General features: G+C 46.6%; 1 protein-coding gene across 1 annotated transcript in view; it reads left to right on the top strand.

Annotated features, from left to right (window-relative positions):
- Positions 1–27,548, top strand: part of UNC13C (unc-13 homolog C) — a 132,481-nt gene that overhangs the window by 26,670 nt on the left and 78,263 nt on the right. Inside the window, exons 4-6 of the mRNA XM_079953541.1 lie at positions 557–618; positions 13,356–13,434; positions 20,335–20,406. Coding sequence (XP_079809667.1) covers positions 557–618; positions 13,356–13,434; positions 20,335–20,406 — 213 coding nt within the window. The remainder of the gene's footprint in view (positions 1–556; positions 619–13,355; positions 13,435–20,334; positions 20,407–27,548) is intronic.

The following is a 27,548-nucleotide window of genomic DNA, read 5'->3' as shown; positions in this document are numbered from 1 at the left end:
CTTAAAGGGTCATGTCTTTCGTTGGACTGTTTGTTTTGTGACTCAGTTGACCTGTTTGGTCCCTTCATTTGAGTTGTGAGATGGCGCATGTTTCCCCTCCCCCAGCTTTCCATGCTTCGTCTGTCCTCCTCAGTTGATGTCTTCCAAATGCCTTCCATTGATATGCAGAGTGAACCCTCACTGTTGTGATTCTCTGACCTCATAAGTTGTGCCAGCTCCGGGGGTCCGCTACGGTCAAACCTGGTTCCCAGTTTTGCTGCCCTGCTGTGGCAACCTGTCGCCTAGGCCGCTGCCAACCCCCACCCCTGCTTGCACTCCAGGATTTGCAGGGAAACTGCCTGCGGGGGGTTCCTGGGCACCCCCAGCAGCCGCCCTGCCGGAGGTTTCTCTCTAAATGCTGAACGTGGCTCTGTTGTCTTTTCAAACGGAAAGGACTTCAGCTTTGGCGTGGAGCTGGCCCTGCTTAGCAACTCCATCCTAGGTGTCTTCTGTGTCTGGCACGCTCTGCTCGCCCCACCCCCAGAGTAACCAAGATTTTCCTTCTTCCCCATTCAAGGCTCGCATAGTCAGCGGTGGGTCTTTGGACGCTTCCAAGCTTGCAATCCAAGCCTTTGCTGGGTAAGTATTGGGCGCAGCTGCACCGTGAGCACGAGTGTCAAGTGTGTTATGTCCTTTGCATTTGTGTTCCCAAGAAAAACATACACAGCTCTGCATAAGGTAGGAAGAGAAATCAGAAATTCCTTGGGAGGCCATGGCTAAGACTCAGGTGGATTAGGACAATGCTGGGGCTCCAGAAGTGGTTTGCCTCCAGCTCCCAGCAGCCACAAAATAGCCAGTGGTCAGGGATGGTGATGGGAATTGGAGGGTGCTCAGCCATTGATCCCCCATGATGTGTGTCCCCTGGCAAAGCCTTGATGCTGAAGGCAGCAAAAGCATGTCGTCATGGGTTTGGTTGGTTAGGTTTGCTTCTGTATCCTGCCTGGAAGGGGTATGTGAGCCCTTGGTTGCCTTTCCTCCAGAGCAGTTGCTTGGAGGGCTCCCCTCTTTGCTGGGCTGACAAGGCTTCTTCCTTGCACCTTTGCTGTGTCCCCTTGGCTCTGCTTTGGATGTCTGGCTCCATCCGGCTGTGAAGGAGCCAGATCCCTTTCAGTGCGAGAGGCACCATCACTGGCACATGCAAGTGCATGGCAGCCCCTTCAGAGGACGGTTCTGTTGACGTTTGCTTCACGGCATGCTGCCAGTTAAGAGGAAGGGAGCAGCTCAATGCCCCAAAATGCTCTGTCAACCGGCACTTTCCAAACAAGATCTTGCTGACACACTGGAACTAATGTGGACTCAGAAAGCACCTTGAGCCATGCCTCTTTCCTTCCAGCTGCTCAAACGACAGGTGGTCATTTTATGACTTCAGAGCATGGCTGAGGTCTAGTAGCTCCTGGTTCACGCACACGTACAATGTGGTCTGCCCAGGATATGTGGAAATATGGCTGTGGCGACGTTTTGCAGGCTGTGCCACTTAGGGGGATGATAGATGTCTTTGAGTTTGCATCAGCTGCTGGGGGTCACTGGGGGTGTTTCTGCGCTGCCTCCTTTTTCATATGTGATGGAATATTGAATGAGTTTTGTACACTCTTTTGTGTTATAGATCTTGTTTCCTGTGGGTGGGAAGGGGAGATTGGATTGCATTAGATTGCTGTCTCCATCTCTCCTTCTCCCGTTCCACCTTCTCAGAAACTTTTAATGTTGCAGTCAGATCACTCACCATTCAGATGCTCCGTCCTGCAGGGTTCAAAGTCTGATGCAGCTGATTTGACAGCATGAAAACAGGAGGAGATTATAAAGCAGAGAAATGAGTGTTTCTTTCAAATTGGTTGAAAAGCTGCTTTAAGCTGTGAGCCTGTGGGCTGATCCACACTTGCTTTTTGCCCCACGCTTTCCAGGCACAGCTCCACATTTTCCCGGTTTGCACCTGAGCACTCCCCCTGCCCGCAAGCTGCTTTTCCCAGGAAAACCTGCTCTTTAACACTGAATCGGAACAAACAGCAATTTGGGTTTTGGCGGCTTTTTGTTTGCCCCATTTCAGTGGGGACCCTTGGGCATAGGGTAGCAGGGCCACCCTTTTCTCCTCAAACAAACTGCACTCCTCCCTCTAGACCCCATCGATTTAAACAAAAGCAAATTTGACCGAGAAAAGCACAGGCGTGACCATTTCACTCGTGGTCTTTTTAGCTTCTCTGTCAACAGTGTCAGTTAAAGGACACACCTAACCGAGAGTAAGGGATGTGGATGGCGCTGTGGTCACAGAGCCACAGAGCCTAGGGCTTGCCAATTGGAAGGTCAGTGGTTCGAATCCCCGCGGCGGGGTGAGCTCCCGTTGTTCGGTCCCAGCTCCTGCCCACCTAGTAGTTCAAAAGTACGTCAAGTGCAAGTAGATAAATAGGCGGGAAGGTAAACAGTGTTTCGTGCGCTGCTCTGGTTCGCCAGAAGCGGCTTAGTCATGCTGGCCACATGACCCGGAAGCTGTCTGTGGACAAACGGCAGCTCCCTCGGCCTATAGAGCGAGATGAGTGCGCAACCCCAGAGTCGTCCATGACTGGACCTAACGGTCAGGAGTAGCTTTACCTTTAACCAAGAATTATTCCCATTAAACTCACCAGGGCTTACTTTTGAGTAGACATATAGATAGGATTGCACTGTAGAATTAAGAGGCATTGCTTTGTTTGATAGGAATGGCGGAGGGAGTTGCTGTGCCAAGACCCTGGGACTCTAGACCCCCACAGCCCCCTCCTCACCTGCCTTCTGGCAAGAGATGACAAAGTTCCTTCTGGGAGAGGCCTTTCCCTTTGTAGGCCTGACTTCTATCGCTCTCTGCGGTGGCCAGTGGAGGGGAGGTGGAGGGTATTTAATGCCATGGTATTTTCACACTACTGGCTTTTATAAATCTGTTTCTCTCCTGATCTGTTTGTTTATCAGTTCTTTCCTTTGCTTCCTTGTGTTTTGCAATGCTTGTTTGTGCGCTCCTATGAACTCTTTGAAGGGATAAATATCGTGAGCAAATGTAAACACAGATGAAAGAGGGACAGGCTGGATCTTCTGCAGAAATAATTTCTCTACAGCGGTCCATTTGTTTCAAGCTACAGCTCATCCGCGATGCAAGGGAAGGGCAAACGGACTGCTGGGGGGGGGGTGAGGATAAAGGCTTCTTCCTTGCTTTGTAGTACCCATCCCCTGAGTCCAAGGCGATGGTCATGAGGGAGGCAGGCAAATTGTGACCCTCTAAGCACCAGCGACCTGGCGAGGGCTAGTTTTGCTAAGACTGTGCCGCTCTGCTTTCCATCACTTGCATACAGCGCTTGAGCTGAGCATACTGCCCATTCTGCTCAACGTCCTGCAGCCCTTCTGATTCTGAACCATTTGGCTTCAAGGCCTCTTCTGGCCCTCAGGCTCTTTGCAAGTGACCCAATACCCCACAGCAGACTGAGTTTCCACATCTTTTTTGAACCCTGCACTTTTAAACAAGGTAGCAATTTGGAGCATGTTCACCCTGGACAGTTGGAGTATTTGTGAACATTCTGTGACCCCATACCTGTACAGCGGGGGGGGGGGGGAAGGTTCTCAGGCAAGGTAGAAGAGGCACTCCAGCTCTAGGCTTATTTTACATCTTGAAAGGTTGCCATATCCCAATCCTAGACAGTCCCAGCAGTTGTGTTTCTCTACCACCTTGGGAACATCCCACAATGCTGGCTTGCTTGCTTGTTTGGACTCAAATCAACCAGCACAGGAAGTCAGTCTGTTTCGTTGCAAAGTGTTATGCATGGCTCTTTCAGCCTTCCAATTGAAACAGAAATTCTGCTTGACTAAGTGGGAAATCAAGTTAGGTTATGAGCCCATTAATACTCAAAAGACACAGAATGGTGTGTCCAGGATATCTGTGATCTCCAAATAAGCCAATACTGTATGCGATTATCCACACTTACCTTTCCTCCATGTCTGAGTGCCCTTTTTGTGCTCCAGAACTTTCTCTGAATTTACATTTGCTCCGATTCAGTTTTAAAGAGTAGGTTTTTGCTGGGAAAGTTCGGGGGGGGGAGGGGAGCTTGGACATGGAGGGTTAAAGTGCAAGCCTCTGCCTGGAAAGAAAGGGGCAAAACGTAAGTATGAATAAGCCCTATGTCTTGTTCTGAGGCCTTCCTTTTTAAAAATAAATATTTTTATTAGATTTTACATAACAAATTTCTATTTAAACATACCCATCACTTCACATTTAAAAGTCAGAATCCCTTGACTCCCTACCACCCTTCCCTGGTTTTTGTTATCAATCCCTTTTTCCTTCATCTTATCCTTTTTTCTCTAATTTGTTAGAAATATTATTAACCATTTTCCCATTGTGTTTTGTGCCTTCCTATGCTGCTGCTGAGAGAGTGGCATACAAGGCCCCATCAACATACAACCTGGGAATCTTCCTCCACTAGCCTGCCTAGGCTTTTTAACTCTACCACGGAGGCTGTTTTTGTTATTCCATCCCCAGGTGAAGTCTGCCCTTTAGCTAGTCGGGAGAGGGGACTTCTGTGTGGTGGCACCTGAACTTCCCAGACTAGGCCTGTTACAGAAACTATTTCGTTTTAGGTATCAATTTGAAACCCACCTCTTCTTCATCCAGGGTGGCCTTGTGAAGAAGTGAGCTTGTTGGCCACGATTATCGCGGCAACAGATCGGGTATCATACGCCAAGAATTTTGCACTGAGCTTTGTTATTAAATGGTTGCTATTGTATGTTTTAAGGGACACAGGTGGCGCTGTGGGTTAAACCACTGAGCCTAGGGCTTGCTGATCAGAAGGTCGGCGGTTCAAATCCCTGTGACAGGGTGAGCTCCCGTTGCTCGGTCCCTGCTCCTGCCAACCTAGCAGTTCAAAAGCACGTCAAAGTGCAAGTAGATAAATAGGTACCGCTCCGGCGGGAAGGTAAACGGCATTTCCATGCGCTGCTTTGGTTCTCCAGAAGCAGCTTAGTCATGCTGGCCACATGACCCGGAAGCTGTACACTGACTCCCTCGGCCAGTAAAGCGAGATGAGCGCCACAACCCTAGAGTCGTCTGCGACTGGACCTAACAGTCAGGGGTCCCTTTACCTTTTTATTGTATGTTTTTGTTTTACTCTAAGACAACTTGGGATTTCTGTGCAACGAACGGTGGAATGAAATAAATAAACCCATGGATAGTTGCCTACTAGAGTGGGAGAATGACCTAATCTTTAGACATTACCAGGATCTTCCTGCAAGAGCCTCAAGGCTTTGCAACTGTGTGTGCACACAGATGGGGGTCAAATTGGCTGTGACTCTCTGGGGCCATGGTGGTCAGCTCCGCTTAGTATGTGGGGGTGAGCAAAACAAGCGGACTCTGCACCAAGGGCAGAGTTGGAAGTGACACAGCCCCTCGCACCTCCTTTAGACAAATCTGTGTTGCTGGTATCATGATGGCCTAATACATATCTAAGGTGTGGGCTGCTCTTGTGATCACTTCCAGCCACTCACACCTGGAGAGCTGGAAAGGGGTAAACAAATTGATCAAGGGGCTGGAAGAACTCTTCTAGGAGGAAACATTACAACATTTGGGCCTTTATAGTGCAGAAAATAGGTGAGTGGGCGGATGGGATAGAGGTGCCTAAAATTATATGTGTTGTGGAGAAAATAGATAGAGGAAGAAACCAAGGACGAACCTGAGTGATGGGAGATGCAGGAACTCTCTCCACCACAAAGTATGGTGATGGAGAGCACTGGCTTAAAGGTAAAGGGACCCCTGACCATTAGGTCCAGTCGCGGACGACTCTGGGGTTGCAACGCTCATCTCACTTTATTGGCTGAGGGAGCCGGCGTACAGCTTCCGGGTCATGTGGCCAGCATGACTAAGCCACTTCTGGCAAACCAGAGCAGTGCACGGAAATGCCGTTTACCTTCCCGCCGGAGCGGTACCTATTGATCTACTTGCACTGGTGTGCTTTCAAACTGCTAGGTTGGCAGGAGCAGGGACTGAGCAACGGGAGTTCACCCTGTCGCAGGGATTCGAACCACCAACCTTCCGATCAGCAAGCCCTAGGCTCTGTGGTTTAGACCACAGCGCGGCCCCATGAGCATGAGGGAGGAGGAGAAGGCGATCTCTCCACAGCTATTGCTGTGATGGCTGCAAGTTTTCTCTATGATCAGCAGTACTCTGTGCCCCTGAGTCCCAGTTGCTAGGTGCAGAGAACAGTGGAGGAGGCCTTTGTGCTTAGCTCGTGGGCTTGGCTTGGTGAAGGAACCTGGCAGATCATGGGTGGGAAACAGTGCTGAGCTCAAAGGACCCTTGGTGTGATCCTGCAGGGCCTTTCTTTGGAGGACTGGGCAGATGCCACATCACTCCAACTGCACAGAGGCGAGTGGGATGGCACCCGCCAGCTCATCTGAAGTGCATTTATGGATTGTATTCAAAAGAGGATATTTTCCCCAAAAAATAAGGGGATTGGTAAAAAGGAAATTGGAAGGTCCTCTTGGGGATCAGGAGCTGGTTCAGTAGCAGGAATCAGAGAGTCGGAATAAATGGACAGTTCTCCCAGTAGAGGGATGTAGAAAGCAGAGTACAGCTGCTTCAACAGCAGCAAGGTGACAGGATCCCACCCCCATGTTGCAATTCACAGGAGCAAAGGGAGGGTAGATTGTTGCCTTGTTGCCTTTCACGTTGGTTGGGTAGTTTTAGGCCCACGTATTGATGTTTCCTTTCTGCTGAAGTGACGTCGGGTTTGGAATGTGGCTTTCCAGTAATCGTTAAGATTTAAAATGGCTTTTATTGGAAGTACTGTTTGAACTGAGTTTTACAAAGTGGCCTGGATGAAGGACACTTTGGAAATGGAAGAAATAAATATGCCAAGCTGCATGTAAAATCCTCTTTACCACTTGGCTGTAAATCTGGAGGCCCAAAGGGTCTGCTCAGTCTTGTCTAAGTGACATGGGGATCAGTCTCCTGGGGCAGGTGTCTGCGGGAGAACCAGCTCTTTATAGAACAATAACTGGACATTAGGAGCATGATTTCTTTGAAGCCAAAGCTTTATGACTTGGGGAAGGATGGAGCCCGCAGTCTCTTGCCTTGTGTGGCAGAAGAGTGATCCAGGAAAGCTGGGGAGTCCGAGGTGCCTGGGGCCTCTCCTTTTTCACCCCGAGAGACGGCAGTGCAGACAGGTGCAATTAGCCAGCTCACTTTGGTCCTCTGCAAGGCTGCCCAGGGCAAAGGACGGCTGGCCAAGGAGAGTGTCCTGCTGGCCCAGCCCCAGCCTGGATGGTCCCAGAAGGTCCTCTGAGCAGCAGGTGGTTGGCAGCCACTCAGCATCCCATGTGACAGCATCATAAAGTTACGCAGGATAATCCCAGCATTAGCTGTGCTAATAAAGATGCAAATGGGGAGCAGAAGAGATGAGTGGATTTAAGCAAACCCAGTTCCTCCCTCCCCTGCCCCGCATTTTCCGGTGGCATGAGCAGTCCACTGGCTCTGAGCGCCCGCTGGCTTCTCACTCCCGGACCCATCCGGCCCATCCCCTCGGTGGAGCCTGCATGATGGGAGGCGATAATGACTGCTCCGCTGCAGAGGAATTGGACTGATATTTTTGCTTGCTATTAAAGCTTCTTTAATCCCCTTTGGAAAGACAGTTAAGCAGTCTCTGTCATGGCATTTTAATATAGGCTCTTCTGTATAATTCCATCCTGCCGTCTTTTGCAGGGCTTAGTGTTTCTTCCACTTCTGCACTAACATTAAAATTACTCCGCCTGATATAATCTGAATTATGATTTAGGTGGAAATCTTGATGGGTGGCCTTTTGTTTGTTTTGCTTGTTGTTGTTGTTTGCAGGATTGTTTTTTTTTTTATAAATATTCATTGAGATTTTTTAAATACAGAAATACAAAAATAATAAACAATATAACATGTATCATAACATCTTTTCATAACTTCTTTGGACTCCCTCACATCTCTCGCTCCCACTTGCATCATTGTAAAACTTTTTCCAGCAATTTATCAACTTGTTTAGATTCTTAAGTCTCATTATTTAATTTAGTCTAATAATTCTCCAAAAAAAAAAAAAATTTATACTTTCCTCAATCTCCTTTATCATCCAGATTACATCTAATTTAATGGTGCTCAATTATTTATGATCTAGCATCCTCCTTAACGTTCAACCAAATTACAGTATTTTTGTAAATAAATCTTAAATTTCTTCCAATCTTCTTCAGCTCTCTCCTCTCCCAGGTCTCGGACTCTGCCGGTCGTCTCATGTTGTTTGCAGGATTGAGCCAAAACTGAGGGGAGGGGGAGGGAGTTTCATGAAAAATTCAGGCCCTGCGTCAAACGGTTTTGGGGTGGAGGGGCTGCCAAACAAGGTGGTGATGTTTGCCCTTTTGCACTGAGGAGGCATTTTTCTCTTCAATGTGACGTGCCGGCACCATCCCATAACCAGATCTGATTGGCTACATGGCTTTATGTATTGTCTGGCTGATGTCAGGTCTCATGGAGACCCCAGCAGAGCGCTGGCAGTTTCATGAGACTTTCTGGGAGTAGTGGCACTATAAGAAGTGGTGGCCATTCCAAGATCTGGCCTTCTTCACAGGATCCTCCCTACCCTTCCTCCCTCCTTTGGTGCTAGTTCTCTTATAGGTGATGTCATCGGCCATCATTACAGGGTGGTTCAGATATGCCCGCAGCTTCCTTGTGCCAGAGAAGGGTTAACCCCAATTCTTGAATGGCATCGTCCCTGGCATTTCAGGAGACAAAGCTGAAGTTGTTGTAAGAAGGTTGAGGTTGGCTTTTACAGCCCAACTCCCCATCAAGGGACTCTGGGTCCCTTGAGGTCTGCTATTGGTCAGAGACTCAATTGGAGGCTACCAAGGAGGCAAGGCAAACTGTTGATCTTCACTGGTCTGTTGCAACCGTCTCCCCGCAAGGAGGTGAGGGGCCCAGAACAAAAGCGTGTTACCATTTTTAAACCCTTGGGATAGACCACCCCAGAAATGTCATAGATACATTACAAAATGAGTTGTACATGTAAATCAGATCATACTCAGAGTTCATGTCTCTCCAACTTATTTACAAATCTGTCAATCGAGATGCCTGATAATTGCCCTTCCTGGCCCATTAGAGACATCCTTTTGAAATGGTGAATACCTTGGCTCCAGAATCCATTGTCAAGGACCTGTTACATTCACACATAGATATCTGCTGTTTTGACAGATCAGCTTTGCTATTCAACAGATACTTGTCACAGAGGAGCAACCTATCAGGAATTTCCTGCTATGTGACTTGAGGGGATCCCTGAGATTGACTAGAGGCAAAACATGGCGGCTGCATTGTTCTCTGTACTATTTCAGACGTGGTTTCTGCACTTACGTGTGTGTGTTTACTTTGTGCCCTTATGAACATGCATTTTATTCATGACGCCATAGAATTCTTTTAACAAAGTTTTTTGAAGCAGACTTTGACATGAGGTGTGGCTTGTGTGAGAGAGAGACCCTTGAAATGTTCTGCTCATGGGCCTAGTGATGGTCTCTCTTGCCTGGTAGCCTCCGAAATCTGGAAGCCAGCCCAGACTGAAATAGCAATGGGAAAGGAGAGACAAATTCCTCCAGGTTCAATAGCTGACCACCTTTGTGGGGCAATGTTTGTCCAGGAGGTCGCCCCTTCTCACTAATGATGTCTGGTCTAGGGACAAACTTATGCTGTTTCTATTATACTTGTGCGAGACCTGTTTAAAAAACAGCTTGCTTACAGCAGTAAGGGAATAATAATACTTTATCACATGTTAGTGGACTTTTAACATAGCTCAGTTTTGGCAAGGCATCTTTGCACCATCTTCCCTGCTGACTGTGTCCCTCCCTTAGGAAAATGCAGAATGGACAGTCATTCTCTGGGGAGGCAGCACAGCAGAGTCTCTGTTCTGGGTGCTGCAAAAGAGGAGCCCACCAGCTGGTTCTGTGTTGCTGATAAAGTTGCATATTTGTCAGGGAAATGAAGGCTGCACAGCCAGTGAGGGAAACAGAGGGCCAGTGGGGCGAAGGATGCCTTTGATTTGACCAGTTGGTGCTCAGAAGACTGCAGCAGCTTTGGAGCTTGGATCTTGCCCTTTTGCGGTGGGAGATTTGCACTTCCTTCGTGTTCCTATTTGCATTTCTTTACACTGCTTTCCCTGTGCTTGAGTTGGATAGAAGGGAGCAAGCCCTTGTTTGCTTTTGCAAGGGTAAGTTCGAAATAAATGAAATTAATGTAGGTAGTTCAGTTGGCAGCAGATTCTTAGCTGAAGCAGAAGAGCCAGGAAGACCTCTGGCAAATCTCTGGCAAGATTTGGCCAGCCACAGGACAGTTATTGCCGCCCCCACCAGCCAGCTATTGTTTTACTGTTGCATTCAACACCTAACCAAAAAATGCCTGACCAAAAAATGCACAGATCAAACTGGTGCAACATCCAGAGAGCCCTGAATCTGGATCAGGCCAGAGGAGACCCATCTAGTCTAGCATCCTGTGGCCAACCAGATGCCCATTATGGGAAGCCCACAAGCAGTTGGTGGTCATCATGACAACTTGGGGGGAGCAAGTTTCATAGTTTAACTCTGTGGAGGAATCCTTCCTTTTGTCCTGAATCTTTCAGTATGCAGCTTCATTGGAAAACCCGGTTGGGTCTGTGTTATCATGAGAGAGGGGGAACAACGCCTCCCCCATCCCGTTCTCCATCCAGCTCAGTCGGTAGAGCATAAGACTCTTCATCTCAGCATTGTGGTTGGGCAAAAGATACCTGCATTGCCGGGGGTTGGGCTAGAATCATAGAATCATAGAGTTGGAAGAGACCACAAGGGCCATCGAGTCCAACCCCCTGCCAAGCAGGAAACACCATCAGAGCACTCCTGACATATGGTTGTCAAGCCTCTGCTTAAAGACCTCCAAAGAAGGAGACTCCACCACACTCCTTGGCAGCAAATTCCACTATCGAACAGCTCTTACTGTCAGGAAGTTCTTCCTAATGTTTAGGTGGAATCTTCTTTCTTGTAGTTTGGATCCATTGCTCCGTGTCCGCTTCTCTGGAGCAGCAGAAAACAACCTTTCTCCCTCCTCTATGTGACATCCTTTTATATATTTGAACATGGCTATCATATCACCCCTCAACCTCCTCTTCTCCAGGCTAAACATGCCCAGCTCCCTTAGCCGTTCCTCATAAGGCATCGTTTCCAGGCCTTTGACCTTTTTGGTTGCCCTCCTCTGGACACGTTCCAGTTTGTCAGTGTCCTTCTTGAACTGTGGTGCCCAGAACTGGACACAGTACTCCAGGTGAGGTCTGACCAGAGCAGAATACAGTGGCACTATTACTTCCCTTGATCTAGATGTAATACTCCTATTGATGCAGCCCAGAATTGCATTGGCTTTTTTAGCTGCCGTGTCACACTGTTGGCTCATGTCAAGTTTGTGGTCAACCAAGACTCCTAGATCCTTTTCACATGTACTGCTCTCAAGCCAGGTGTCACCCATCTTGTATTTGTGCCTCTCATTTTTTTTGCCCAAGTGCAATACTTTACATTTCTCCCTATTAAAATTCATCTTGTTTGTTTTGGCCCAGTTCTCTAATCTGTCAAGGTCGTTTTGAAGTGTGATCCTGTCCTCTGGGGTGTTAGCCACCCCTCCCAGTTTGGTGTCATCTGCAAATTTGATCAGGATGCCCTTGAGTCCATCATCCAAGTCGTTGATAAAGATGTTGAATAAGACCGGGCCCAAGACAGAACCCTGTGGCACCCCACTAGTCACTCTTCTCCAGGATGAAGAGGAACCATTGATGAGCACCCTTTGGGTTCGGTCAGTCAGCCAGTTACAAATCCACTGAGTGGTAGCATAGTCAAGACCGCATTTTACCAGCTTCTTTACAAGAATATCATGGGGCACCTTGTCAAATGTCTTGCTGAAATCAAGGTAGGCTACATCCACTGCGTTCCCTTCATCTACTAGATGATCCTTGTGGTCCCCTCCAACTCCATAATTCTGTGTGGCACCATGCACAATCTTAGGGCTTATTCGCACTTACCTTTTGCCCCGCCTTTTTCCAGGCACAGGTCTGTGCTTTAAAACTCTGTCTCCAAGCTCTCTTCTTTTTGCGCTGGAGTTTCCCCCGCAAAAACTCATTCTTGAAAGCTAAAGCACAGCAGCAATTTGGGTTTTCAGCAAGTTGCACTCCAATACAGATTTAAAGAGCAGGTTTTCACAGGGAAAGCTTTGGAGTAACAAAAAGGGTGCTTGGCCATGGAGCTTTAAAGTGAGGACTGTGCCTGGAAAGCACAGCAGAAGGGGAAGTGTGCCCTTACACACCTCTGTCATGAGTTAGTCCAAATAAAGTTGGATGTTTCCTTCCTCCCTTGCCTTTAAAACTGGTTTTAAATGGATTTAGGTCAGTTTACTGAGAAAGACTTTGGCACTCTATATTCTTTTATTTTACATCAAATGTCCCCAGTGCTGTTCCCCCACTGGATGCCAAGTGCACATCCACCCTGCCTCCAAGCTCGAATTTGGTTCAGTGAAGTACAAAGTGTCGTATTATGGAAAGTGTGTCATTGGCTCAGCAGCAGGACTTCAGAGATGATAGATAGATAGATAGATAGAGAGATAGATAGATAGAGAGATAGATTAGAGCATGGGTCGGCAAACTAAGGCCCAGGGACCAGATCTGGCCCGCAGTTGGTCCAGGAATCGCCGCGTTGATCAGCGAGGGGATTCTGATCATTTGGGCTGTGCCATTTCCCCCCCCCCACACACACACACACACCTCCTCCCTCCCTCCTCCTGGCTTCTCCCCACCCTGCCTAGAGGAGGAAGGGGGCTGGGCTTTGTTGAGCAGTGGTTGGCTGAACACCATTTTAAGCAGCCCCTCTCTGGAGCCAGCCCTTTTGCATCGCTCATTGTCCCTCCGCCGCTGCCAGCTCCTGCTGCTTGTAAGGCACAGGTAAGCAGCCACTGGGGCTCATCCAGTGCTGTGGAGAAGGGAGGGGAGAGTTGGGGGGATTTCCCCCCCCCCAAATATAGTCCAGGCCCCCACAAGGTCTGAGGGACAGTGGATCAGCCCCCTGCTGAAAAAGTTTGCTGACCCCTGGATTAGAGCTGTGCAGGAGCTTCCAATGTGATGCTGCAGCTCAGGGGGCCAATGTGATCTTTGTTGTCATTCACATCCCTTTTTCACAAACCTCAGACATTCCAGCACTGTTTTTAATTGGTCTTATAGACTGTGTGATTCTGTGAAAGAATGTTTCTTAAAAACCGATGAAGAACACTTGTGATGTTTCTCTCTGTATTAGCCCATATTTTCTCTCTTCTTCAGCCCCAACAGTGCACTGTATGGAATTGACAGCATGCCAGACCTGCGCCGAAAGAAGACGTTCCCCATCGTCAGAGATGTGGTAAGTTCCTGGCGTTGTGCTGAACATGCGCCCCTGCATGCAATGACCGGCACCTGCTTTTCCTGGTCACAAGGGCTGTGCTGTTCCCTCCTTCACTTTGGAATTAAGCTGTGAGCAAGCCCCGAAGGAGGGGGCTGACTTCACCCTGGCGTAGGGTCCAGCAAAGCTTAGAACAACATAACCTGTGGAGTCATCATGACCAACAATTAGTGATCTAGTGGGAGTGATCTATGGCAACATGTGAGACCGCAAGAGAGTCACCTTAGTCTCCTTCCCATTCCTAATAAGCGTGCTACATGCATGCAGACGTTTTCACATGGATGTGTGTGTTTTGCACTTCTCTGTATTAGCTGTGGAATCTATATTCCAGTTCTGGGAGAAATCTGGAGTCCAGATTTCCAGTGAACGAGGTTACAGAGTAGCTGAGAGTCCCCCAAAGATATTCCAAATAAAACAATATTATCGTTCCTTTGCAATCAGATGTTTGCTACCATTTGCCACTTTCTCAATACAGTGGTACCTTGGTTCTCAAACTTAATCTGTTCCGGGAGTCCGTTTGACTCCTGAAACCATTCAAAAACCAAGGTGTGGCTTCCAATTGGCTACAGGAGCTTCCTGCACGCAAGCAAAAGCCACAGAAGCTGCGTCAGACGTCCGGCTTCTGAAAACGTTCACAAACTGGAACACTTCCGGGTTTGCGGCATTTAGAAGCCAATTTGATTGACAACTAAGCCATTCAGGAACCAAGGTACCCCCGTAAAGCTGTACTTTGCACTAACTGAGTTGCAGTTGTGCTCATGAGAGGGAGAAGTGAACCATGGGGCCTCTGTGTTTTTCTCTCTCCCGAGTCTCTTCTTATATGGATTCGTCCAATTGCCTGTATGGATGTTTCTGAAATGGAGAAATAAATGCCAGCAGTTAATGTGGTTTCTCTGCTGCTTAGATACCAATCAGCTTATTAAGTGTTGCTTTGCCTCGTCCCAATAACAACTGACTATTAATGTTTTCTCTAATTTCTTCCTCATCAACACTGGATTTCCCAGGCCATGGTAAGTGCTTCTCTGTTGATGAATGTTTTGAAATGTCATAATTAATCTTTTGTGTTCCAGGGCAGCTATTTGCTGCGGAAGAGAATTGCCTCATCATAAGCGGCACTTTAGTGCTAAATGGGTTTGCAAAAGAGTTTTGAGACCTATTTCAGAAGGAAATGATGGATGTTGGAGCCCTGAAATGACTTGACTGGGTGGTACACCCTGGGGCTGGCAGTGCAGTCTGCTGCCATGTCTGTACTGTTCAGAGGTGGGTCTGAGGCTCCAATCCTCTGCCCTCTTACTTGGGAGTAAGCACTGCTGATTTCAGTGGGGCTTCTTAGACATGTTTCTTCAGGTGTTCTGAGCCACAAGGCTGTATCTGTGCATGAGTCATAAGAATCGTAGAATTGGAAGCGGGGTCTCTAGACCCAGCAACAGACAGGAATCTTTGCCCAACGTGGGGCTCAAACGCTGCTAACCCAGGGCTTATCCACACTTTTCCTCTGTTCTTTCCAGGCACACATTACACTTTACAGATCCATGCCTGAGCACCCTTGCTTTTGCTCTGGAGCTCCCCCCCACAAAAACCCACTCTTTAAAGCTCAATCAGGGTAAATTACAATCTGCAGAAAACCCAAATTGACATTCATTCCGATGGAATGCTAAAGAGCAGGTTTTCATAGGGAAAGCTCTGGGGCAACGCCCCTCACCCCTCCCGGGCAATGCTCCGACATGGAGCTTTTAAGCACAGACCTGTGCCTGGATGGAGTGGGACAAAAACTGTGGATAACCCCACAGTAGTACTTCGCCAGATGCAGAGAAATACCCTCCCCCCAACACACACACAAATAAAGCCATGCAAGCCATGCAGTCACTGCGCATTTGGACTCTGCCTCTGCCCTCCTTCCTGCATTTTGGGGAGAGGCAAGGAGGGGCAATTGGTTCCCAAGGGAGCAGGTATCCTGGATCCGTGCCTTCCTGCTGGGTGCCCACCTTGGCACAGAACGCTGCTTCTAATTAAAAGGAATTAGGAAAGGCCCCTTTCCATGGCCTCTGTTGTAGAATGGCTGGCATCTGTGAAAGGTCTGGGATCGTCACGGGCTCTTCCTACAGATTCTCTTTCCACCCTTTCTCAGGTTGCTCCCCCAGCCCCACCCAACGCCAGTTGCCCTGATGGCACTGGCCTGAAATGCCCTTGCTGAGATGCCTTCATGCCTCTTTACACATAAGAAAACTCACTCAGGATAAGCTCGGGGGGGGGGGGCACGGTGAGCTCCGTTCGCCCTCTGCTCAGCCCCCAACAGATGATGATTCTCTTAAGTCTCAATTATTGATAAAGGCGTGCTACCCAATTGCTTCCATATGAGCTTGATAAATATTTTATAAAAACATAATTATGTACATTCCTCCTCCTCCTCCTTGTAAAAGGCAATCTGGAGGAGATTAGCAAGGAGGCTTGAGTGGGGCGAAGGTGCCTTGCTGAGTCCTCCGTCTCAAAATAGATAGGGCTTCACACACCCCTCCTTCTCTTCCTTCCCCAAGAGAACCAGCCTGTTCTCTCTGCTGGTCCCTGAGCAGCTGGGGGGGCAGTCCATGCCGCCTCTCCTGCTCAAGGCCCATAAAGCATTTTTTTGGCTAAGCAGGCTGCAGTGGTGCTCCTGTGGAGACACTCCATGAAGCCATAAGGAGGGAGGGAGGCAGCTGAGGGAGGGGAGAGGGCTTGCCCTTGTGTGGCAGCAGGGTTGGGAAGTGCTTGAGGGCTGGTACCTGAGGATCCTGGCCTGCGTTGCGATCTGAAATATACTCGGAGTCGAGTGTGGATTTCATGCTCTTTATTCAGCTCATAGTAGTGAGGAATGGAAGTTCCCCCGAAATGTCTGCTTTATATACATTATTTACACCATGGGCCCCACGTGATTGGCTAATTCTAGGATTCTCCTGTAGGCCAATCAGGTTGCGGATTAACTTCCACCAGGAGTTGGATTGGGTGGCTCCTGCGGACCAATCAGACTGCTGCATTCTGGATCCTATTGTTCTAGGACCAATCAGACTGCTGCATTCTGAATCCTATTCAACTCAGTTCATAACACAATCTGAAGGCGCAAGACATAGCAACCCCCCAAACCAGCTTCTGTCTCCTGGGTCCCACAGGAGGTGGGTTCTGGTGCCCCCCCCCTTTTAGAGACCCTTTCTGGCAACATGGAACCCTCTCCCAGCTCTCTCCCCAGCCTCCCGCACTCTCCACTTGGTTCAGGTGGAATCCTTTGAGGGGCCTGCCATCTGAAGGGAAATGTGTTGCTGTTTCGTGGTTGCTGGTTTTATATAATCATTAACAGTCCATGGAAGCCCTGGAGGGTGAAAAGATTTCTCTGACTAACCTTTCACCTTTTGAATTTATTGGTGGTTCTGTTGTACTTTCCAAAGCACCAGAGGAGGTGCTGTGAGCCTGGATGGCATCTGAATAAACTTCCTTGAGTTGCAGCCTAACTGCAACACCCACAGCACCCCCAAGCAGCACCCCCACTCACAGAGAGAGATGGACATAGTAGGGTTCAATGGGATTTTTGTCGTCGTCCCCGAAAAAACCCCTCCTCTTCTGCACCTATGCATTTGTCCCATATGGTCACTGAGACCATATGACACCAATCCTGAAAGACCTACATTGGTTCCCAGTACATTTCTGAGCACAATTCAAAGTATTGGTGATGACCTTTAAAGCCCTAAATGGCCTTGGCCCAGTATACCTGAAGGAGCGTCTCCACCCCCATCATCCAGCCTGGACACTGAGGTCCAGCTCCAAGGGCCTTCTGGTAGTTCCCTCACTGTGAAAAGTGAGGTTACAGCGAACCAGGCAGAGGGCCTTCTCAGTAGTGGCACCCGCCCTGTGGAACGCCCTCCCATCAGATGTCAAGGAAATAAACAACTATCTGACTTTTAGAAGGCATCTGAAGGCAACCCTGTATCGGGCTAGGGGTTTTCTAACTCAGCTCGAAATCTAAGCGAGGGAAACACTCTGGGACCTCAGTGAGTCCCCTCAGTTTGAAGGTGAGCATTATGAATCATCAAGATGCATATTTCAAGCCAAGAGATTATGAACTTTGGCAGACTTCTCCCCAACTCCATGCCTCATCACAAACAGCTTTTGCAACTCCCCTCAGCTTCAAAATGGAGTTACCATGCAGGTGGGAGGGGCAACAAACACAAGTCTAAAACTCCCTTGGATTCTCAGACACAGTTCTCTGGGTCCATCCCATTCCCTTCCCCACAGGGTCCCTAGGCAGCATCCATCCTTGTGGCATCTCTCAAAAGTCACACACACCCAGCATTCCAGGAGTGGTGCTTTGAGGGATGAAATTGGGCAGTTAAGCCTTTGTTTGGGGGCCTGAATCATCATCCGGCCTGCTCACTATCTCTCCCTTTGTTGCGGAAAAGCTAATGTGTGTAATTTCTGTACATGAATGTGCTGTGTTGATTGGAATAAAAGAGAGAGATGGAAGCTGACAAGCAAACAGAGTTATTTCATTATTAATGGTTAGCCGAGGAAATTAATTGTGAATTAGCGTCATGATCCCACCAAATTGCTGAGAGTTTGCAAACAGAAACTTGTGAGATTCATTTATTAACCGTCACACACTGATAATGAACCAAACCAAATACGACCGTGCCAAAGGTTCTTTCTTACATCATAATTAGTTTCATGGCGTTAATCATATTATACACCTCTGCAAGTTTAGCTATTGTCAAGGGAGCCATTGAAAATTGGGCAGACGGAAGAAGAGAGAGACACTGAGAGGCTTTATTAAAATATAGGCAATTTAAATGGCGAGCAGTATTAAAGCAAGGCCATTAGTTCACCGTCATCCGAACTCTCGGCCTCTAGTGCTGGGGCTTCTGCTGCCCACGACTCACTTAAGCCAGAGCCAAGCTGTTGGCATCCAAGTCCCCCGATGGTCCTGCTTATGGGGAGGGCAACTCTGAGCAGGATGATACCGCTCTCAATGCAGCATTAATAATACAGGATTGGAGTAAACAATCACGTGAATCTGGGGCTAATAGCAGCTTTCTGCCTTGGACCATTTTTATCTTTAGCGCACATGAAAATGGTTGATACAAAATGCTTCATGCTGTGAAACGGCCCTTTTCAATTGTGATTTGTGGTTATGAAGAACATTCACAATCCTCTGAAATACGGCCGTTGAATTTGGTTGGCTTGTTTCCCATCGTTCTTGCAGTAGGTCAGCCCAGGGTCTCCGTCTCTTCTTCGTTGCCAGGTGTGAAGAGGGTGGGTTTCCAAGAGCCAAACATGGTTGAGGACATGTAGCACAGCTCTGTGAACTGTCCCCACAAAGAAAAGATTGTGAGGAGTTTCTCTTGTTAAGGTAGCCTTGAGTCAGCTCACAACCAGATCTGTAAATCCCACAATGCTGTTGAGCTGAACTTGGAGCAGGCAAATTCCCAGGACTGAGAGGGGCTATGCAACTGGATCTGTCTGCCTGTTGTTCACCTTGGGATCAAGGCAGCAGGGCAGACTAGCAAGAGCAGGGTATGTTTTGGGGTTTTTTGTGTGTTTTTTTTAATATCCTTCAAGGCACCCCAGTGGTTCTGTTGGAGACCCTTCCTCTGGCCCCAATCCACTCCTTTTTGTAAGAGAGTTTCTGCAAGGGAACTGGCAGACAGATTGTGTCTCTCCCAGGACAACCTGTAGACCCTGTGGGTGGTGGGATTAATCCGCCTAACTCTCTGCTTGGCAGGGTAAAGTTTCTTCTTGATGCACCTCTCATTTGAATCCTGCTGTTTTCAACACTCACAATTGCTCCTGGATTTAGATGTTTTAATGGAGCCAGAAGCAAGTTGTATATTATTTAAATTCAGCAAGTCGGCACCATCGCAGTTTTGCCTTGAAATTCAACTGACAAGGCTTAATACTTCAGTAAAGGGTTTTGGGTTTTTTTTTCATCTTGGTCCTAGAGATTATACAGTGTTGGAAGAGATATTGTTGGGCAGGAGAAGTGCCAGGCAGAGGGGGTGAGCTGAAATATTCTCTGAGCAGTTAAAATGGGCGCGGGTCTGTTACCTCAGGCTTACCCTGCTCCCCACCCCCCTGAATAAGACTCCCCAAATACACACCTTCCTGCCTCATCCAGCCCTTCATCAGCCATGGTTGCCCATGTTTATGATTTTCAGTTTTATACATTTCAATAATTTTATAATCATTTTAACATTTCAAAACTCGACTTCCTTCCCCTTCTTTCTGCGGTTCCTTAAAATTATTTTTAATATTTTCTGCATATCCAAATTAACTTAATTTGCTCATTTATTCATCTACCTTAAATATTTACTCTTATAAAACTGCAGATTATTACAATAATCCTGCCAATGTTCTTATCTGTTTACAGTTTGTTCATAAATATTCCATAAATCATTTCCATTCCTTTATAAAAAGTTTGTTACCTTGATTTCTTATTTTTCCAGTAAGTTTTGCCATTTCTGCATATTCCGCAAGTTTTTGTATCCATTCTTCTTTTGCTGGGGCTGCTTCATCTTCCCACTTTTGCCGCTGTAGTCACATACATGAATAAATTTCTATGCAGTTTGGGTAGTTCTGTCCCTATAATTCCCAAAGAAAAGCTTCTGTATTACAAACGTTATTTTAAACATCTTTTTCAATACATTGTATATCACTTCCCAGTAAGCTTTATCCTTAGTACAAGACCACCGCATATGATAAAAAGAACCTTCTTTACATTTCCAACACTTACCTGATTTAGCTTTATACATTTTTGCCAATTTACTTGGTAATACAGTAGATACCATCGATATATCATTTTCTGTAAATTTTATATCTTCTGTGTACTTCTGCCTTCCACAGACCCTTGCAACCCGCAAGTCTGGGATCTCGCTAGCCATGGTCATCCGGACATCAATCGACAATGAGGAGATGGTAGGAGAGGGGGCTGCTTAGCATGTTTCTTCAAGGGGCGGGTTGGCTTCCTTTAAATGGGGGGGGGGAGAGTATTCACCAAAGTATTTAACGCCTTCTGTTGGATGCTGTGCTGTTTCTCCTGGCTACCCGTTATGAAAGTCAGAGGCTTCCTGAAGTTGTCTCCTGTGTGGTCATCTTGATTAATCGAGTTTTGCCAAGAGAACAAAGTCTGCTCCTTCTCTTCTCTCAATTGTCTCCATGTCTGTTCTGGGAGGAAAGTCAAGCAAGAGATTGCAGGTGGCCAGCAGCTGAAGAACCTCCCCTGGGTGCATGTGAGGTCCACCCAGCTCTAAGAGGTCCATTCAGCATCTTCTCTCTCTGCCCCCAGTGCCAGTGGTCTAGGGCTGACCACATTTGTATAGCAAGCACTCAGTCAGATAAGGAGGTGGCTACTCCTAGCACATCCATACACACACACACACACACACACACACACACACACACGACAATGCTTCCCCTAAGAACAGAGCTTTCCAATCTTTCCATGTCGGTGACACACTTTTTAGACATTTTGCAATACAGTAATTCAGTTTTTCTAGCAAACCAGGGGTTAAGCTAACCCCTTTCCAACCCCAGGAGGAGTGCAGGTAGCGTTCGCACAACTCACCTGCCCACTGCAGCCGACACACTAATGCAACACACCGTTTGGAAAGCTCTGCCTTAGAAGTTGGGCCGTGGCAGACTGAAAATGAAAGCAGCATTTGGCTCTGGGAAATCATGGGTTCCATAGCAGATTCCTTGCAACCAATGGCACATGTGGCTCACGCACATGGTTGGCTTCTAAATTAACTGCTCAGGAGAGGCACCTGAGGGCGGGGGCTTTGCAAGCTGTGCAAGCAGCTGAAGGGAAGCATCTGCTGGCCGTGTGCTGGAAGCCACACAGTGGCTCCGCGAGGAAGGCGAAGCACAACGTGAAACGAGGCCCTTCTGAGGTCTGGAGCTGCCTGTCTCTCGACAGTGTGTGTAAGGAAATCCAGAAGCAGGCAATTGGGGAAAATAATGCCCGCAAAGTGAAATTGCCCAAGAAATTCTGGTGCAAAGGGATAGGTGAGCCTGCCCCAACTTGCAGTTTGATTGCGTTCTATCTTTTTGGATAGCTTTTTGCTATGTTCTAAATATTTGTTGGTTTGTCCTCACAAGAAGACGGTTCTTTGGAGACGGTTCAAGGCTGGATTAAGATGGGGGGGGGCTAGTGCCGTTCCCAAAATAAGACACCCCACTCACTTCCAAAAGGAATGCATTTTTCTGAAAAACTTAACAAATGTATTATTAAATAAGTTTTATGGACTACAAAAAATATTCTCTGAGCATGTGCAGTTTCAAAACACAAACTAACAACATTTTAGTAACTTTAATAACCAGAAAATGCTCTGAGCACATGCAATTTCTTATTTTAAACCCTTTTTTTTCTCTCACATCTGACTTGGGTCAGTCGTCAACACTCAGCCTAATGTACCTCACATGGCTGTTGTGAAGATGTAGAAGAAGGCATAAAATAGCTCCAAAAAGAGACTTCTATCATAGAATAGACATCAAATTCTGCTTCCTTTAACCAGAGTAATTTATCTTTGTCCTATTAAGTCACGTGGATACAATACACCACCCTGCGAATTAGTGTAGCACCAAGGCTTCAACCACCCTTACCTGAGCCTGTTTTACATATGCACATTTATTTAATTGAGTTATTTAATTTACATCTCACCCTTCCTTCCCGAAGGAGCCCAGAGCAGCAAATGCAATTAAAATTTATAAAAACAGTTTAAAGTCTTCTAAGAAGCTGGTTAAAAACTACTAAAAAACATAGTCTCCTGCATGGACAGCTAATAATTTCAGGGTTGCCAAGAACAGATCTGACAGCCAGAGGAGTTCATGTTTTTAGAGTTTCCCTTAAAGTTACTGATGAGGGCGAAAGATTCACTTCAATAGGGAAGGTATTCCACTTACAATATCATATAGCCTGTTACATATGTATATGTATATGCAGCCCCTAGAGAAATTTAAAAATAAAATAAAAATGATTGTGCTTGCAAAGATTTGGGCCACATCAAACTGCGCTTCTAACTTCCCTGCTCAATATTTGTGCAAGGGAAACTGAAATCCCCAATTCATCCGGTGTAAGTTTCCAGCTGTACGATTTCAACAGCTGAGAGTTTCTGAGACCAGAAAGAAAAAGTAGAAGACATACCCGCCCAAGATCTACCCCTCCCCAGCCACCTGTAGAATGGAATCATAGAACTGTAGATTGGAGGGGTCTTCCAGTCCACACCGTGCAATGCAGAGCATCATTCTGATCCATGTTTGCTGGTGGTTTCTCCCCCCTCGCCCATTTATTTGCTGCCTCCCCCATTCTCTCTCCAAACTGACTTGCATAAGTGTGATCAGGAGCAACCCCCCCCCCCCGACCGCTTGGGCGTCTGGCTTATTGATTGCAGCCAGGCCTGAAATTCCTTGGCAAGAACTTCTATTGATTGTCCCTCTCTATCTAATTTTATTTGCTCTATACTTTCGTAAATAGAATATTCATTTCTTTTTTTAACTCAAGAAGACTTGGCTGCTTTCTCCCACTTGGCTTTACCTTGAAGGCTGAGCCCCTAGAACAGAAGTCAGCAAACTTTTTCAGCAGGGGGCCGGTCCACTGTCTCTCAGACCTTGTGGAGGGCCAGACTATATTTTGTTTTTGTTTTTTTAAAAAAATAATATTTATTACTTTTAAAACTTACAAAAAGGAAAGAGAAGAAAAGAGACAAAAAGAAAAAAAAACAAGAAAGGGAAAAAACAATACAATACAATATATAAACAATACAAAACACAACATTAACCTAAACAAAACAAAACAAAAACAATTTAAAAACATACATTATACCATTTCAGTAGTCTATCTTTCATACCCTTGTTTAATCGGGCTCCTCTCACCTCCCTTTTTGTATTCCACTTCTATTAACTGTTTCAGCAATTCCTTTCCATCTTTCTCTATTTTTTGTCATATAAATATCTTAACTTATTTTTACCCTTATTTTCCATTAATACTATAATGCTTATTTATGCTTAACTCCTTATAACATTTCAACTAAAGCCATAAGATTTCATTCCAACATTTTTCTAACACTCAGTAATTTTACAATATTTCTATTTCTGAAAATAAACTTTAAAACTTTTCCCAATCTTCTTCCACCATCTCTTCTCCCTGGTCTCGGATACTGCCAGTCATTCGTCAATTCCAAATAGTCCATCAACCTGGTGATCTTCTGTCCGAGGCTCTTAACTCTTTCCCAAGTCTCTTCTGCAGGTCCTCTTCATATTTATACATGCACTTTACTTTGTCTTCTACTGATCTTGTTCTTATTTTCCTTCCCCCGATACTGAAGAGCAGATCTCGGGGAAGCCCCAACCCAGCAATGCTTCTACTCCTTCTCGACAGGTCAACCAAACCTCCATGGCCAAATCCAAAATCCATAAGGTATTTCAGGACATGTTTCAAAATTCCTCCAAATCCAAAGGCCCCCACAGCTCCAATCTCCCCACGACCCAAGTCCAAATCCCAAAAGTCAGCAAATCCCTGCATGAAGGGATCCACCCAACCCCCCCTCCAGTCCAGGCAGGGCTCCGATCCCCAAAATCCGACTTTCTCCAAATTCAATCACAAAAGGCCTCAACCCACAGTCCCCAACCCGTCTCTGCAAGGCTGGGGCTCCCACCCGCACTACCTTAGGTTCAACAACAGCAACCCTCCCCTTCGCCCTCTCGACAACCCGCCCTGTCAAAGTAGATTCCTGCATCAGATCCCGAACAACTTCTGTACTGATGTTCACTTCCCGTCCCAAACCAGTCACCCCTTGTCCCAAGCTAGCCACTTCCCGTCCCAAGTCATCAATTTTAGTAGCCATGACATCTGTCCTCCCGCAGAGCCGTTCCAACGAGTGACCCATCCTACATAATGCAGTCACCAAAGCCTCTTCTGTCGACATCCTCAAACAGTCCAAGGTCAATCCCCGATTCTCACAGTCTCCCATCCTGCAGCTGGCTCCCCCAGCCTAGCTCCCACAACAGCTCCAAAGGCTCCCTCCAGAGGGAAACAGCCTCCACCCGTCACAATCCCTCTAAGGACAGTTCAAACAGTAAATATAGTTTCAATTTTCAGTCACCCCCCCCTTCCAAACGCAGAAGAGGACAATGGAAACAATACACCTCTCCCATTCAGCCAACTGTCAAGATACGTTCTATTCACAGCCAATGAACTTCAAACGTCAATCTTACTGGCAGCCCCTTTCCAGGTTCAGAGCGGTGGTGATTTAATTTTCAACACTCTCTCCTGCAGGCTTGCACGATCCAAAATTTCCCCCCTCTTCTCCTGCTTCCAAGGGGGGTTTAATAGTTTTAATCGATGGAAGTTTAATCCTTTGCGGAAGACTTTCCAAGACCTTAGCTTGCAGCGTCTTTGCTTCAATCTATTTACAAAAGGGGAAGGCGGACTTCCTGTTTAAAACCTTCCTGTTTCGGTGCCAAATTAAGACAATTATAGATCCAATTTTCCGTTCTACTCACGGGTAGTTATTTAAAATCGAATTGTCCACAGGAAAAAGTCAGCGCTCTCCGGCAACAGCAATGCGGCTTCACTCCGTGAAAGAAGCAATCAATTCGAAGCACTGCGCCGCTCACCCCACGTCGCTCCGGATACCCGAAACCGGGTCTCCCCGCGAGTAGGGGAGGCGCAAAAGGTGCCAGCCAAATCCCAGGTTCACATGCTCCTCCCGCCTGTGATTTCTAGTGGGTCTCCGCCTTCGCCGTGGTGGCCAGACCTTGTTTCCACGGAGTAAATTCCTCCCAATCAGAGGAATTCCGCCATTGCCAGAGGCGCTAACCCGGAAGTCCAGGCCGGACTATATTTTGAAGGGAAAAAAGAGAACGAATTCCTATGCCCCACAAACAACCCAGAGATGCATTTTAAATAAAAGGGCACATTCTACTCATGTAAAAACACGCTGATTCCCAGACCGTCAGTGGGCCGGATTTAGAAGGCGATTGGGCCAGATCCGGCCCCCGGGCCTTAGTTTGCCTACCCATGCCCTAGAAGACTACATTAGGTTGAAGGTGCCTTTCACAACAACCCCCCAGGAGAGCTTCCACACACCCCTTTGCCATGGCCTTCGAAACCCTCTCAGGGTCTCCTTTGCCTTCAGAGAGAACTAAATCGATTTATTCACACATGTTTCCTAACAGAAAAGAGAAAGAAATTACAATATCAGAACAGTAAAACAATACAGCAGAGAACAAAATGTTTCGTTAAGGAAGAACTTCATACATATGAGAATGAAGAATAAAGTGGGACATGACCTTGAATTCTTGGGTTCCAGTGATTGAAAATAAAGCCCAATGTCGGCTAAACGTATTTGGATCCTTATTTTTTTTGTATAATATGCATGTTCACTAAGAAATGCTCCATCCCAAGTTCTGTTAAGTCATTGTATGAGATCAATGCACTTTGGAGGTCTTTAGTCCTGTTTAGACAAACCTACCCAGATACTTAGAAAGTTGAGGTAATTTTTGTCTGCTTTCATATTTTAACTTTAGCACATTTTGAAGTAGAATTGTGATTTTTTTTCTCTCGATCATATTTTCAAAAAATATTTCTGTAAACTGCTTCGAGGTGTGCTTATTTTCTTTTTCTTTTTGCAATTGAGCTGCCTATAAATTGTATGAAATGAATGAATGAATGAATGAATGGATAAATAAATAAATAAATAAATAAATAAATAAATAAATAAATAAATAAATAAATAAATAGCTGCTGCCCATGGATGGGAGTGTGACATTACAGGGCAGCCATAGCCCTTGGATTATATAGTTAACAAGAAATTTCTTCAGCAAATCCCCATAAAGACTTGTTGCCTGGTCTGGATAGTCAGTAAAATAACCGAGAACCCCCTCTGTCAGTCACACTAATCAGGTGCCAAGGTTTTCTTCACACATCAAATATTATCCTGTTCCTGAATCTAAAGGCACAGAAACTCTTTGGGGACAATAGCTGTGTCTGGAACACGGTTCACTCTGAGTGTTTTCTCTGCCCTTGGAAATCCATCTCCAAGGCAAATGTCATTTCTTTCTGATTTCTTTCCGCAGGGCCTGTAAGACAGAGTTGTTCCCCCTGGCCTTTGGCTTGGAATCAAATTGATCCCCTCCCCCTCTTCCTTTTTCCTTTCTCCTTCTGTGATGGAACTCCTATTTGGGAACTTCCCTGGCTTTTTTCTGGCCCACATAGGATCAGTCTGGATAGCTGGCCTTGGTGAAGACTTGACGTTTTCATCCCCCAAAAAGTTTTTATTTGAGTTCCTACTGAAATGAGGGTGCATTTTAATGTTGTATTTTAATCTTGTTTTTAAGTTGTATTTCAATCAATTGTTTTTATATTGGTGTTCGCCGCCCTGAACCCGGTCTTGGCTGGGGAGGGCAGGGTATAAATAAAAGTGAATAATAATAATAATAATAATAATAATAATACTCAGAGGACCTTTCACTCCCTCCCTCCCCCAGCCGAAGCAGAAGCCCCCTCCCACCCCCAGCAGCAGCAGCATATCAAACAGCTTCCTCTCCACCCCCAAAAGAAAATATTACAGGAATCCCGCAACTGGGAATGGAGGAGATAAATGGTGGAGGTGTTAATGCTTTGTTTTGTTGGTTTAATTATTTATCTTTTGTACTGTGAACTGCGGCCCCAGGATCTCTTGATGAAGGGCGGTATATATAATAATAATAATGATGATGATGATGATGATGATGATGAAGTAGGGAGATGCATAAGCGGCAGCTGCCTGCTTGCTTGATCCTAGGAAGACGAGTGCAGTCGGCAACCATTGATTCCAGGTTGCTGGAGTTTCCCCCAGAGCGTTTATTTACTTGCTCATTTCCCCAGCGTTCTCCCCTTTGTCATCTGCCAGTGTGCCTTCACATTTTAGGCTATCAACAGATTTAGTTATTCCTTTCCCAAACCTCCTGGAATGCAAAATTAAGCATTAGCTTGGAAACAATTTATGAGGGCCATTTACGCGATAGCTTTGCAATGCGTTAAGCACATTTCACCCTTTCTCTTTTGCAGAAGCCCAGGT

This window comes from Podarcis cretensis (assembly GCF_951804945.1).
Source record: "Podarcis cretensis genome assembly, chromosome: 14".
Classification (NCBI taxonomy): Eukaryota; Metazoa; Chordata; class Lepidosauria; order Squamata; family Lacertidae; genus Podarcis; species Podarcis cretensis.
This window is presented reverse-complemented; position numbering and strand designations above follow the sequence as displayed.